Below are 14,048 nucleotides of genomic sequence, written 5' to 3' on the forward strand. Positions count from 1 at the left end.
TGATGGTACACAAACATTTTCCACAGCCACCATATTATAAATAATAGTCATATAATAATAATAATAATAATAAATAATAAAGACAAAATCTTTAAACTCTTACCAAAGCAGGAATTGACAAAGCCATACCACATGCAACCATACTCTCCTCCAATCCATCTGCCGTGGATGTTGGATGCAAAACTGAGTGTGGTGCCGGAGATGCACACTAACATGTCACTGGCACTGATGTTCAGCAGTAGCATGTTCACAGGGTTGCGCAGGGTTTTAAACTTGCAGAAGAGTATGAGAACAATCAAGTTATTCAAGAAGCCAAATGCCAAGATAAATCCAAGGAAAACAGCCACTATGGTGTGCCCTGTTCTAGAGAGTCCAGTTCGTGGCTCATGAGGATCTGTAGATGCTCCAAAGCTCAGGTTGGCTGTCCAGCTGGTACTCATTTCTGACATTATAGTAGGCTGGAGAGTTCTACTCCCAGATCTTCTAGCTACTTTATAGAAGTACTTTTAGACCAAAGGTAGAAGGCATCTTAAAAAACTGCCAGGTCTTCAGAGCAAAGCAAGTTCTAGTAATTGTGATCAGTCCCGTTGTCACAAAGGAGTTCTTACATCTGATGAAGTGAGCTGTAGCTCACGAAAGCTCATGCTCAAATAAATTGGTTAGTCTCTAAGGTGCCACAAGTCCTCCTTTTCTTTTTGCGAATACAGACTAACACGGCTGTTCCTCTGAAACCTTCATGGCAAAAACATCCTGCACACATGGAAAGAAAACAACAAGCATTATCTCCAAGACAATTCTTTTCATATTAATACCAAGAGGCTACATTGTCTGTTAACAGTTCTTCCCCTTTGGCAAAAAGAACTTTTGTTAAAACTCAGTCTTTTGTTTTCTCTCTGCATAAATAAAATCCGTTATTTGAAGTCTTAGAGTGCTTTTTGTATTTATGAAAGCTATTCTAGAAGGATTCCCTCTAGCCAGCAGTCTATTACACAAAAGACCACTTAGGCACTTTATAACCCAGGCACTAGTGTGAGAAAATATTTAGTAAGGAATCAGTGATGAGCTGCCAAAATCTTAACTCCTGCCCCATCCAACCCCCCGCGTTCCTTGACGCCCCCACTCCAGACCCCTGCCCCATCCACCTCCCTCCCCTGTCCCCTGACTGCCCCCAGAACTGGGCAGGAGGGTCTCATGGGCCACCGTAGCGGTGCCTACCCCGCCCCTAAGACCTGCAGAGGGACCTGCAGGGGCTGAGGTGGGGAGTCCAGGGGGTGCTTACCTGGGGCAGCTCCCAGGAAGCACCTGGCAGGTCCCTCTGGCTCCTAGGGGTGGGGGAGCGTAGCTGGGGGGGGAGCAGGTGGAGCGGCCGCTCCCCCACTGATCACATCAAAAGTGGCGCCTTAGGCACCAACTCCGTGGGTGCTCCGGGGAAAATTTGGTGGGTGCAGAGCCCTCACCGGCAGCGCCCCACCCCTCGCCCGGCCCCAGCTCACCTCCGCTCCGCCTCTGCCTCCTCCCCGAATGTGCCGCCCTGTTCTGTTTCTCCGCCCCCTCCCCCGGCTTCCCGCGAATCAGCTGTTTGCGCGGGAAGCCTGGGAGGGCAGAGAAGCAGGCGGCGGCTTCGCGCTCAGGCCCAGGGTGGCGGAGGTGAGCTGGGGCAGGGAGCGGTTCCTCTGCATGCCCCTCCCCTCCCTGGGTTACCTGCTGTGGCGCGGGCGGCTCTCCTCGCCCCCCCCCCACCCCAGCTCACCTCCGCTCCGCCTCCCTGGGGCGGGGGGTGGAGAAGCAGAGCGGGGAGGTATGTTCAGGGGAGAAGGTGGAGGTGAGGTGAGCTGGGGCCGGGCATGGGGCAGAGAGCTGCCGGTGGGTGCTCTGCACCCATCAAATTTTCCCCGTGGGTGCTCCAGCCCCAGAGCACCCACAGAGTTGGCGCCAAAGGCACCACTTTTGGCCAGTTGTTAAATTTAGAAGCCGTTTTAGAACCGGTTGTCCCCTAAAAGGGCTTCTAAATTTAACAGTCGGTTCTAACCAACCGGTGAACTGGCTCCAGCTCACCACTGTAAGGAATATGGTTTTATTTAAGCTCTCCAGTGTCTCTCCTGCTGTGTTTGTGCAGCTCCCAACACACCAAAGTCTCAATCCTGACTGGGGCCTTGGGGGGGGGGGGTGGCAGGGCCTACTATACTATATGTGATTACTGATTACTAACAATCTGAAGGGAAATAGGAAGAGTTTTCATACCCAAGCAGCAGCATTTTAGTGCATCCCTTGAAGGTAGAACACATTGCAAGATTGAAAGACCTATTTCATATGAGATCTATTTCATATCTACTGCATTCACTGGCTACTAGACATTAGTCTCCACGATTCAGAGACTCCAACCAGCTTCTCAATGCTTTTTCCCCCCACAGACTTAAAAATGTATATCATATATTCATTATATAAATATATTGTATTTGATTAATTAAATTGTAATTAATTAATACCACAGAGACTATAACACAAAGAAAAAGGAAACTAGTAAAGTACAATATCATGAAAGATGTATTAACTCTTTAGCCACAGCTTTCAGGACAGGTTGCTGAGAACATAATTAGTCTATATTCTTATTTTATATAGTTTTTTTGTTAAAGGGGAACTAAAAGGACAGTTACGATGTTGTAGAGATTTCCATTCTGAATTTAAAAGTACATGGTATCTTTAGCTTCCTGAACTAAAAGACAAATTAAAAAAGGGGAGTTAAAATTTCTGTTTCTGAAGCCAAGAGTTCCCAGAAAGATTATTCATTAAGAAGAAAGGATATAGATAAATGAAATGTGTTAACCCTTGCATTTCTTCTAACCAGTAGTTTCTCTGAGAAGTACTTGCTAGAAAGATGCATCACAACAGCAGAAAGGTATGGCACAAAACAGCTAAACAGAATTTACTAAAAATTCTGTTTACCTGTTTCATGCAATGTCTCTCTGGTGTCATGATGCATTTTTCTAGCATGTATTTTTTCTTTATATTGTACCATACTTACAAGTTATTGTGCACTTCCAAACAGCCATATTGCTACATCCATCTCATTACTGTAATGATTTTATTTAAAGTACACAATGTATTATGACTTTACCTTTGTGAATTATAAACTATAGATGCTTTACAGATCAATCTAAAAATGTAGTCTACTTTTTTCCCATATCCCATACAGCTTTACCCATCTCTTTTGCATCTGACCACTTATTTTAGACTCATCCTGCTCTCAGCCCCCCAACTCTGTCCTTGTTTATACCCAACCAATAGTATTGAAGAATTTGGCTTCAAAGTTCATCCACACACAGATTTTGTAGTGGTATAACTATTTCAAAGGCCACATCTACACTACGAAATTAGGTCGAATTTATAGAAGTCGGTTTTGTAGAAAGCGTTTTTATACAGTCGATTGTGTGTGTCCCCACACAAATGCTCTAAGTGCATTTAGTCGGCGGAGTGCGTCCATAGTACCGAGGCAACCATCGACTTCCGGAGCGTTGCACTGTGGGTAGCTATCCCACAGTTCCCGCAGTCTCCGCCGCCCATTTGAATTCTGGGTAGAAATCCCAATGCCTGATGGGGCAAAAACATTGTCGGGGGTGGTTCTGGGTACATATCGTCAGGCCCCCCCCTTCCCTCCCTCCCTCCGTGAAAGCAACTGCAGACAATCGTTTCGCACCTTTTTTCCTGGGTTACCTGTGCAGATGTCATACCACGGCAAACATGGAGCCTGCTCAGCTCACCATCACCGTATGTCTCCTGGGTGCTGGCAGACGCAGTACTGCATTGCTACACAGCAGCAGCTCATTGCCTTTTGGCAGCAGACAGTGCAATATGACTGGTAGCCATCATCGCTGTACTCCAGGGTGCTCTTTTAGCCGACCTCGGTGAGGTTGGTCAGGGGCGCCTGGGCAAACATGGGAGTGACTCAGCCAGGTCATTTCCCTTTTAAGTTTTGTCTAATGGCGATTCAGTCCTGCGACAGTCCTACTGCACCGTTTTCTAATGAGCAGCCAGGAGACGACGAGGGCCAGCAGTTGTACTGCACCGTCTGCTGCTAACAAGATGTATAAAGATAGATGAAGTGGATCAAAACAAGAATCAAACCAGATTTGTTTTGTATTCATTTTCTCCTCCCTCCATGAAATCAACGGCCTGCTAAACCCAGGGTTTTGAGTTCTATCCTTGAGAGGGCCATTCTGTGTCTCCTTGATGCAAAGCCACCCCCTTTGTTGATTTTAATTCCCTGTAAGCCAACCCTGTAAGCCATGTTGTCAGTCGCCCCTCCCTCCATCGGAGCAATGGCAGACAATCGTTTCGCGCCCTTTTCCCTGGATTGCCCGAGCAGACGCCATGGCATGGCAAGCATGGAGCCCATTCAGCTCACTGCAGCAGTTATGACCATTGTAAACACCTTGTGCATTATAGTGCAGTTTATGCAGAACCAGCACCTGAAAAACCAGGCGAGGAGGTGACGGAAGCACGGTGAGGAGGACATGAACACAGATTTCTCTAAAACCACAGTCCCCAGCAATTTGGAGATCATGGTCTTACTGGGGCCATGGAACGCCAATTCTGGGCCTGGGAAACAAGCACAGAGTGGTGGGACCGCATAGTGTTGCAGGTTTGGGAGGATTCTCAGTGGCTCCGAAACTTTCGCATGCGTAAGGGCACTTTTATGGAACTTTGTGACTTGCTTTCCCCTGCCCTGAAGTGCAAGAATACCAAGATGAGAGCAGCCCTCACAGTTCACAAGCGAATGGAAATAGCCCTGTGGAAGCTTGCAACGCCAGACAGCTACAGGTCAGTCGGGAATCAATTTGGAGTTGGCAAATCTAATGTGGGGGTTGCTGTGATGCAAGTAGCCAACACAATGATTGAGCTGCTGCTATCAAAGGTAGTGACTCTGGGAAATGTGCAGGTCATACTAGATGGCTTTGCTGCAATGGGATTCCCTAGCTGTGGTGGGGCTGTAGACGGAACGCATATCCCCTTGGCACCAGACCACAAGGGCAGCCAATACATAAACCGAAAGGGGTACTTTTCAATGGTGCTGCAAGCACTGGTGGATCACAAGGGACGTTTCACCAACATCAACGTGGGATGGCCGGGAAAGGTTCATGACGCTCGCGTCTTCAGGAACTCTGGTCTGTTTAAACGGCTGCAGGAAGGGATTTACTTCCCAGACCAGAAAATAACTGTTGGGGATGTTGAAATGCCTATAGTTATCCTTGGGGACCCAGCCTACCCCTTAATGCCTGGGCTCATGAAGCTGTACACAGGCACCCTGGACAGTAGTAAGGAGATGTTCAACTATAGGCTGAGCAAGTGCAGAATGGTGGTAGAGTGTGCATTTGGATGTTTAAAGGGTCGCTGGTGCAGTTTACTGACTCGCTCAGACCTCAGCGAAAACCGATATTCCCATTGTTATTGCTGCTTGCTGTGTGCTCCACAATCTCTGTGATAGTAAGGGGGAGACGTTTATGACGGGATGGGAGGCTGATGCAAATCACCTGGCCGCTGAATACGCGCAGCCAGACACCAGGGCAGTTAGAAGAGCACAGCAGGAAGTGCTGAGCATCAGAGAAGCTTTGAAAACCAGTTTCATGACTGGCCAGGGTACTGTGTGACACTTCTGTTTGTTTCTCCTTGATGAAAACCCGCCCCCTTGGTTGCCTCTAAATTCCCTGTAAGCCACCCACCCTCCCCACTTCGATCACAGCTTGCTTGCAAAGGAAATAAAGTCACTACCATTTAAAAAACCTGTATTCTTTATTAATTGATTATAAAAATAGGGAGATAACTCACAAGATAGCCCGGGTGGGGTGTGGGAGGAGGGAAGGAAAAGGCCACTTTAAAACTTCTTGAATGACAGCCTTCTGTTGCTTTGGCTGTCCATTGGGATGGAGTGGTTGGGTGCCCCGAGCCTCCCCCACCCTGCATTCTTGGGCATCTGGGTGAGGAGGCTATGAAACTTGGGAAGGAGGGAGGGCAGTTAAACAGCGGCTGCAGCGGCAGTCTGTGATCCTGCTGCCGTTCATGAACCTCCACCAGATGCCGGAGCATGTCCGTTTGATCCCGCAGTAGCCCCAGTGTTGCCTCATGCCTCCTCTGATCTTCCTGCCGCCACCTCTCCTCACGTTCATCGCCAACTTTCCTGTACTCTGCTATTGTGTCCCTCCACACATTCTGCTGAGCTCTGTCAGTGCCAGATGACTGCATGAGCTCAGAACATTTCATCGCGCGTGTGTTTTTTTCGCCGCCTTATCTGAGATCGCCTTTGGGACGGAGGAGGGAGGCTTGAAACATTTGCAGCTGCTGGAGGAAAAAAAGGGAGTGAAGTATTTAAAAAGATACAGTTTACAGAACAATGACTATACTCTTTCATGGTGAACAACGCCATTCACATTACATAGCATATGTGATTTTGGCACAAGGTCGCATTTTACATCTTATATTGAGTGCCTGTGGCTTTGGTGCTAGAGATCACACACACAGTGCCGGGCAACAGAATTCGGCTTGCAGGCGGCCATGGTAAGCCACAGTCTTTCGGCTTCTGCAACCTTCATAACAGCAGCACCCTCCTCTCCCATACCAAGCAAAGCACGTTAGTTGGCCACTTCGTGCTGTGGTTTTCCTGTTAACATGCAGCAGCAGAAACCAAACTAACCACCCCCCCACACCATCCAATTCTCTGGGATGATCGCTTTACCCCTCCCCGCACAGTGTGGCTGGTATCAGGGAAGATCCCTGCTAGCCAAACGCGAACAGCTCAGCGCCAATTCCCCCCCCCTCTACCCCCGCAGCTAACTGTGGGGAGGATTTCTTTTCAGCCACAGGCAAAGAGCCCAGTAGGAACGGCCACCTCTGAATGTCCCCTTAATTAAATTCCCCTATTTCAACCAGGTTACCATGAACGATAGCACTCTCTCAAGGATAACACAGAGAGATAAAGAACAGATGTTGTTTGAATGCCAGCAAACACTGGGACCATACGCTGCCAGGCTTTGTCATGCAATGATACCAGATTACTTGCTACTAGCATGGCATGGTAAAGTGTCCTACCATGGAGGACGGAATAAGGCTACTCTCCCCAGAAACCTTCCGCAAAGGCTTTTAGAGTACCTCCAGGAGAGCTTCATGGAGATGTCCCTGGAGGATTTCCGCTCCATCCCCAGACACGTTAACAGACTTTTCCAGTAGCTGTACTGGCCACGAATGCATCCCAAGTCCTCAGGGCTACTTAATCATTAAAAAACGCTTTCTTTTATAACATGTATTATATTTAAAAAGGTACACTCACCAGAGGTCCCTTCTCCGGCTTCGTTGAGTTGGGAGGGTATTTCAGTCAGGGTGATAAAAAGATCCTGGCTGTCGGGGAGAATGGTGTGCTGTGTGCTCTCCCCAAGCTCGTAGTCCTCCTCTTCATCTTCCCATCTGCAAAATCCTCAGGCATAGCAGAGAGTACCCATCACCGGAGTCCATGGACAGGGGTGGGGTAGTAGTGGCAGCACCCCCTAGAATTGCATACAGCTCAGCGTAGAAGCGGCATGTCTGGGGCTCTGTCCCGGAGCATCCGTTTGATTCTTTGGTTTTCTGGCATGCTTGTCTGAGCTCCTGAAGTTTCACGTGGCACTGTGTTGCGCCCCTTCTGTAGCCTCTGTCCCTCATGGCCACAGAGATTTTTTTGAAATGTTTTGGCATTTCATCTTTTGGAACATAGTTCTGATAGCATGGTCCTCTCCCCATACAGCGATCAGACCCAGTACCTCCTGTTCGGTCCATGCTGGAGCTCTTTTTTTCTATTCTGGGACTGCATGGTCACCTGTGCTGATAAGCTCGCCTGGCCAAACAGGAAATGAGATTCAAAAGTTCCCGGGGCTTTTCCTATACACCTGGCCAGTGCATCCAAGTTCATTAGAGTGCTGTGCAGAGCGGTCACAATGGTGCACTGTGGGATAGCTCCCAGAGCCCAATACCTTCGAATTGCATCCACACTAACACTGATTCGAAACGGCGATGTCGATTTCAGCACTAATCCCCTTGTTGGGGAGGAGTACAGAAATCAGTTTTAAGAACCCTTTATGTCGAAAAAAATGGCTTCGTTGTGTGGACGGGTGCAGGGTTAATTCAATGTAACGCTGCTAAATCTGACATAAACTCGTAGTGTAGACCAGACCATAGGGGTGTGGAATATTTTTAAACCAAAATAATTATATTGGTACAACCCATAGTGTGGATGCAGCTATACCAGTGTAAAGGTGCCTTTACACCAGTATAGCTTATTTCCTTTCACGTGGTATGGAAATAAACTATACCAGTATAAGCACTTTCATACCAATATAATTGCATCTAAACAAGGAGAGTTGTATCACTTTAATCGTACCAGCACACAATATAACTTTTGTGCATAGACAAGATCTTAGGTTACAAACTTATAAACAAGCATGTGAGTAACTTAACATGGGGGGGGATCTCTACTGAATTTATGAATAAATCCTTGGTGCACAAAGCAATATACCTGCATATTTGCAGAGTTGGGACCTCAGACTATCAACTCCTTAAGGCAAGGTATGCGTTTGTCGTTGCTGTAAAGTGCCATAAACTCCTTATGTATATGACAATAATACCTAGCTCCTATGCAGAAATATGTATGGGTTAGAGAAACAAAATATTATTTTTTTTAAAACCACACACATTGGGGATGTCTGCTGATACTGCCAAATAAAATAAAAAGCAGGCTGAGTAAGGTTTGCTTAAGTCCCCAAGAGAACATAAGGGTATCTAATGGGGAAAATCTGAAGTTCCGTGCTAGCTAAGAATAGGTCCCATATTAAAAACACAAATGCAGATACAAATATCCTAAATTTCTTTATAGATTTAGACAAACCGCATGCCAAATGATGGTGTTAAGAAAGCCCTGGGCTTCATTTAATTTATTTATTTATTTGAGACCCTGAGTTGGATTTATCCTGGCTTAATATTAGCGTATAATTGAGTAATATGGCTTCGATCCTCCCAAGTGCTCAGTTCTGCTGTGAGATGCTCAAGTACTTTCAATGCCAACTTACTTCACCACTGTGCAGGATTGAGCCCTAGATCAGTATGATTTTTCAGTTCTTCTGATTAGGAAATTCTTAACTGAACAGTCAATCCTGTTTTTTTTTTTTAAATATTAGATCTCTAAGTGGCTTTCCAACATTTAAAAAATGGCATTAGTAAATGAATTGCGTAGCATTCATCAAACGGCACTGCAAGGTCTCTCTGTATTAACTTGTTTTTGGGTGGGAAGGAAAACACTGAAAATGATCTAAAGCATTTGGTTTAAAGAAATGGCTTGGACATCAGTACAAGTCACCAACTAAATTCAATAGCGCATTTTTTTATTTTATGCATTACAAATTTCAAAAATAGTTCTGACAAATATGAGTCAACAAGATGCTAAACGCAGGGACTCCCATCACTGTTGGCAGTTTCTTCTGAAGCGATCTTATGGGAAAGAGGGAAATAAGTATGATCAGTGCTTTGCGTTGATTAAACAGTTCTTTCAACTTTGCCCAGAAAGAAGGGCATAGCTTGTGACTTGAAAGTTATTGAGCTTGCTAGCATTAAGGGGTTTTTATTTATATTTTTGAAATTGCATTTTTATTTCCAGTTGAGAGATTCTCAATGTACATTATCTTGCAAAGTTGTAAACTATGCCAGAGAATGGTCCTCGATTCACTTCCAAACTTAATTGTTGATAAAATTGTGAAAAACACATTCAGATGTCCAAAACCTCTTGCAAAAAAAAAAAAGACTCATTCTACTGGGACACATCAGAGCAGTATAACAAACTTGTAGCTTTTTGTGGATATAGCCCTAAACAGTTACTTGATTTAAGATTTCACAGTAAATGCAGTGGTTCATTTAAAAAAATAATAACTTTAATACATTTATTCAGCATAAAAGTGTATTGAAAAATGTAACATTTAAAACTGTTTTGATATTTCAAAGTAGATCTTGGCTGAAAGTCTTTTAAAGATGCAAACAACTAATTTCTTGGATTTTATGCTAGATTAATGAACATCCACCATTTATCTTAATCTGTTGAATAAAAGGCTAAATTTGACTTTGAATTTTGAAATAGTAAATATAAGCATGATCAGATCTGACCTTTTTAGTTTATATATGACAAACCAAATTAATATAATTAATTATTTGAGTTCTCCACATACAAAAGGGGCAGACCAAAAGAATCCCTCTGGAACACCACTGAGAGAGAGAGAGAGAGAGAGAATTTATGGGACTTTCAAAGAACGACCCAGGATACACAGGGATGGCAGAGCCTTGTACATGCCCAAAGCAACATTTGATGGCACAGGAAAGATTTAGATTCAAGTGCTTAGAAGCAATTAAGAAACAGAACTCAGGCCAAATTTTTTGAATCACTCACAGATCCCATTGATTGCTGGATCCCCAAACCTCTGAAAAATCTGAAAATTACTTGTTTAGATAATTAACTTTAGAAACCAACATTTGAAAACTTTGTCCTCTCTTTACACTAGTGTAGTAAAACAAACTATAAAACCTAGACTATTTAGCCTACCACGCTTAGGGGAAAATGTACTAGTTGTAAAGATGGGCAAGGAATTTTTGAATATTAAAGCAATAGGGGGGTGAATGGGTTGCAGAAAAACTTTGAGCCACCTTTGTAGCTGGAACACTTCTTTAGCACCTTAAAAATTAAACTCACACCCTAGAGATCTTTGTTATTCAACAAGGAAAAGCAAACAATTGTCAGTACAGTTCAATTCTAACTGCCAACTAGACAACACAGTTAAGATCAACAATTGAGCAAAAGTGATGAAGAGGTGCCATTTTGGGGACTTGGGGAGTAATTCTGGGATACTATTTCAGGCTTTACCAACTGCAACAGATCAACTCTTCAACAGATTAATAGACAGCATCTTCACTGAGTACCTTAAAACTCCCCAAGCATGTAAACTCCCTCACATTTGTCAGCAGAGTAACTATGTATGGCCAAATGCCAGGGGAAAAAAATACCACACTGACTAGATCTTTGTTTGCGACTTAATCTGATTTATCAAAACTTTTTTATAGATTTTTCAGACAACAATTTTAATCTACATCTGTTTAGAAGTCAGGATTTAAAGAAAATCAGGTCTTCCGCGCGGGGATTCTTAGACATGATGTAGATGAGATGTAATCTCCTGCAGTTCAGTCCAGGCTGCTTCTCCGCAGCCCGAGGAATTAGAAAACATAATCATGTCTAAAGGAAAGGAGGACTTGTGGCACCTTAGAGACTAATAAATTGGTTAGTCTCTAAGGTGCCACAAGTCCTCCTTTTCTTTTTTGCGAATACAGGCTAACATGGCTGCTACTCTAAACAATAATCATGTCTGAAAGTTACATGCAGGTTTCTCAGTTATGGGTAGGAACAAGGCTAAAGACAGGGTGAGTGAAAAAGTAATTCTGATCGGAACATGCCCATCGCCTAATGAGCTCATCCCCACCAGCAAGGAACCCTGCATCATTTAATTTCTTGCTACCAGTACGTTGCAGAGGGGCAGAGCTGGAGGGAGCCTGACGACCCCTAGCAAGACGGAGTTAGCTTCCCTAGTCCTCAACGTAGAAAGGCTGCTGCTCCTGGCCGTTGTAATCCCCCCGCGCACTCACAGTCCCGGGATTTCGACTCAGCCCAGCCGGGCAGGCGGGAGGGAGGTCGGTCTATGCAAACGCTACTTACTTTCCGAGGTGCTGGGGGCTGTCCAGCTCCCGCTCCGCCCAGCCGGAGCCACACGGGGGAAGTGGGAGCCGGCCCCGGGCAGCCTTCAGCCGGCGCCCCGAAGCCCGCCCCGCGTGGCGCGGCCACCGGCGCGAGGAGGGTCCCCGCCAACTTTGCCGGCTGGTGAGTCTCCGTCTCCCGCCCCGCTCCCTGCGGGCCGGGGGCTCGGCGCTGCCGGCTCGGGAAGCGCCGCTCCGCAACCACCCCGCCCCCGCCAGGCCAGCGCTCAAAAAGGGCGAGCGGCTCAGCCCACCCACGACCCCCGGCCAGGCTCCTCCCCGCTCTCGGCCCATTGCGGGGGCGGGGTCCCAGCGCTAGCGGCTCTGCTGCCCCTTCGCCGCCTCCCCGCGCGCACCTTCCCTGGGGCGCCTCTGCCCGCCCCGGCGGCGGGAGCTTTGAGGGGGGGAGCGGTGGCCGGGGCCAGCGCAGGGCGTCCCAGGCGCCTGGCCGGGGGGCCCTAGGAGCCTTGCAGAGAAAGCTGCAAACGCAGCCCCGCCCCCAAAAGCCCCCGGGGTAGCAGCTGCTGCTGGAAGAGACGCGGCTGCCAGGGCTCAAGCTGTGGCCGCGGCCTCGGGCACTGACATCCAGCCCGGCTCCACGTGCCCAAGGAGAGATGACAGACGCGCGCATTTGTGTGCCTGGAGTGGGGGCTGCTTATCCTGTTTTGCGTTCGGCTTCTGGGTGCACATCCTGGGGGGGGGGGGGTACTTCTAAGAGACACTTCTCCCTCACCCCCACCGCCCTTAATGCAACAGCTTGTGGAGCTCCGCATCTCAGTGCCCTGGCTCCTTCCCTTTCCTAAGAGCTGGAGGAGGCTGCAGGTTTATGCTCTTGCTAGGGTTGCCAACCCTCCAGAATTGTCCTGGAGTCAGGGATTCAAGATTAATCTTTAATTAAAGATTATCTGGAGATAAAACGTCCAGGAACACATCCAGCCAAAGCTGGCAAACCTACTTGTTGCCCCTGCGCATTAAAAACCAGCGGGGGCAGAAGGCGGACTGGACACTGTGTTCCTAAAACACTGTCTGAAATCACTGGCACTTTCTGCCCCGTGTTGCTCCCTTAATGAGAAGCGTTCCGGCAATTCCTGTCCTCCCACTTCAACCCCCAGCGTGGGCTCTGTGTGCCTCTTCGGAAACGATCGAATGGGGAAAGAGACAGTTTTGTCTCTCAAACTCCAGGGTTTTGGCCCGCACCGTTTAAATAATAACAAGCAGCCTCCCCGTTTAGGAGAAGACGCTTTGCCAGAGCAAAATACAAGGAATTAGGGAAAATTCGTCTCTGAAGGGAGAAGCAATCATTTGCTAGTTGAAAGGCCATTTTGGAAAACAAAACAGAAGTGAGATCACGAGATTATCCAGCAATCTGAATGACCTGGGCTGTGGATAATCCACAATTCAGGCTTTCAGCACAGATCCTCCCAGTATCTGCTGTACGGCATGCTGATGTTCCCACCCGCTCCGTGTGTATACAGTCACTTTTGAGTTGTGTTGCTGTGTAGTGTTGTGTCACGTGATTTACTGAGTTACACACTGGAGGTAGCCAGCTGAGTACAGTGATAATGTGAAGCTAGTTACACATAGATCGTTCTTTCAAGAAAGAAAACACAACCTGCAGCGACTGAGGAACCCAGCTCCTGAATATTTAACGTGGCAGAGTTGCAGAGAAGGCAGTATCCTTCAAAGAGTAATACAATTTGATCAAAGTGTGTGTGATAACAAATGTAGGTCTTTACATCTTTATAGCTAGATGATAAACTGGGTTTCCAATATTTCTTTCTAATCCCTTATGTCTCTCTACTAGGATTGCAAAAGTTAACTCTAGGGTCTTGGACTTCATCAATTTAGGGCAGCAGGTGAAGGGGCTTTCCCTCAGGGCTAATAAGCCCCTTCTCCTTCTCTTTTGTCGCTGTGTGAAAGACCCACTGACAAGGGGGGAATTGATTAATTGTCTACACTGGGGAAACAGTAATATTGACTAGAGGCAAATTAAACTATAACTGGAGCAGGGGGACTGGACTCTAGGACTTCCCTCCTAGCCACCAGGTGGCCCAATGACTATCTAGGTTTTTATCCACAGTGGAAGACATTTCACCAGATGAGACTTAGGGAGCCACACATCAGAATATCCCATAACTCAGCGCTTAGGGCAGAATCCTGATGATTTGTGAGATGGTCTCCCACTTCTTTCTTCTCCTCTGGTGGGGGGCAGGGGAAATAAATACAAGTTTCCCACATCCCAGGGG

At 46.7% G+C, this 14,048-nt stretch overlaps 1 protein-coding gene across 4 annotated transcripts in view; it reads right to left on the reverse strand.

The window, feature by feature from the left end:
* LOC125639514 (opsin-3-like) overlaps positions 1–12,148 on the reverse strand; it is a 137,005-nt gene extending 124,857 nt beyond the window's left edge. Inside the window, exons 1-2 of one of the 4 annotated variants that reach the window (XM_048856787.2) lie at positions 11,765–12,135; positions 104–750 (exon numbers count right to left, since the gene is read on the reverse strand). In XM_048856787.2, coding sequence (XP_048712744.1) covers positions 104–449 — 346 coding nt within the window. In that variant the 5' untranslated portion in view covers positions 450–750; positions 11,765–12,135. The other 3 variants (XM_075130211.1, XM_075130214.1, XM_048856796.2) reach the window with 3 other exon arrangements.
* Between the last annotated feature and the right edge of the window lie 1,900 nt (positions 12,149–14,048).

This window comes from Caretta caretta, chromosome 1, assembly GCF_965140235.1.
Source record: "Caretta caretta isolate rCarCar2 chromosome 1, rCarCar1.hap1, whole genome shotgun sequence".
NCBI lineage: Eukaryota > Metazoa > Chordata > Testudines > Cheloniidae > Caretta > Caretta caretta.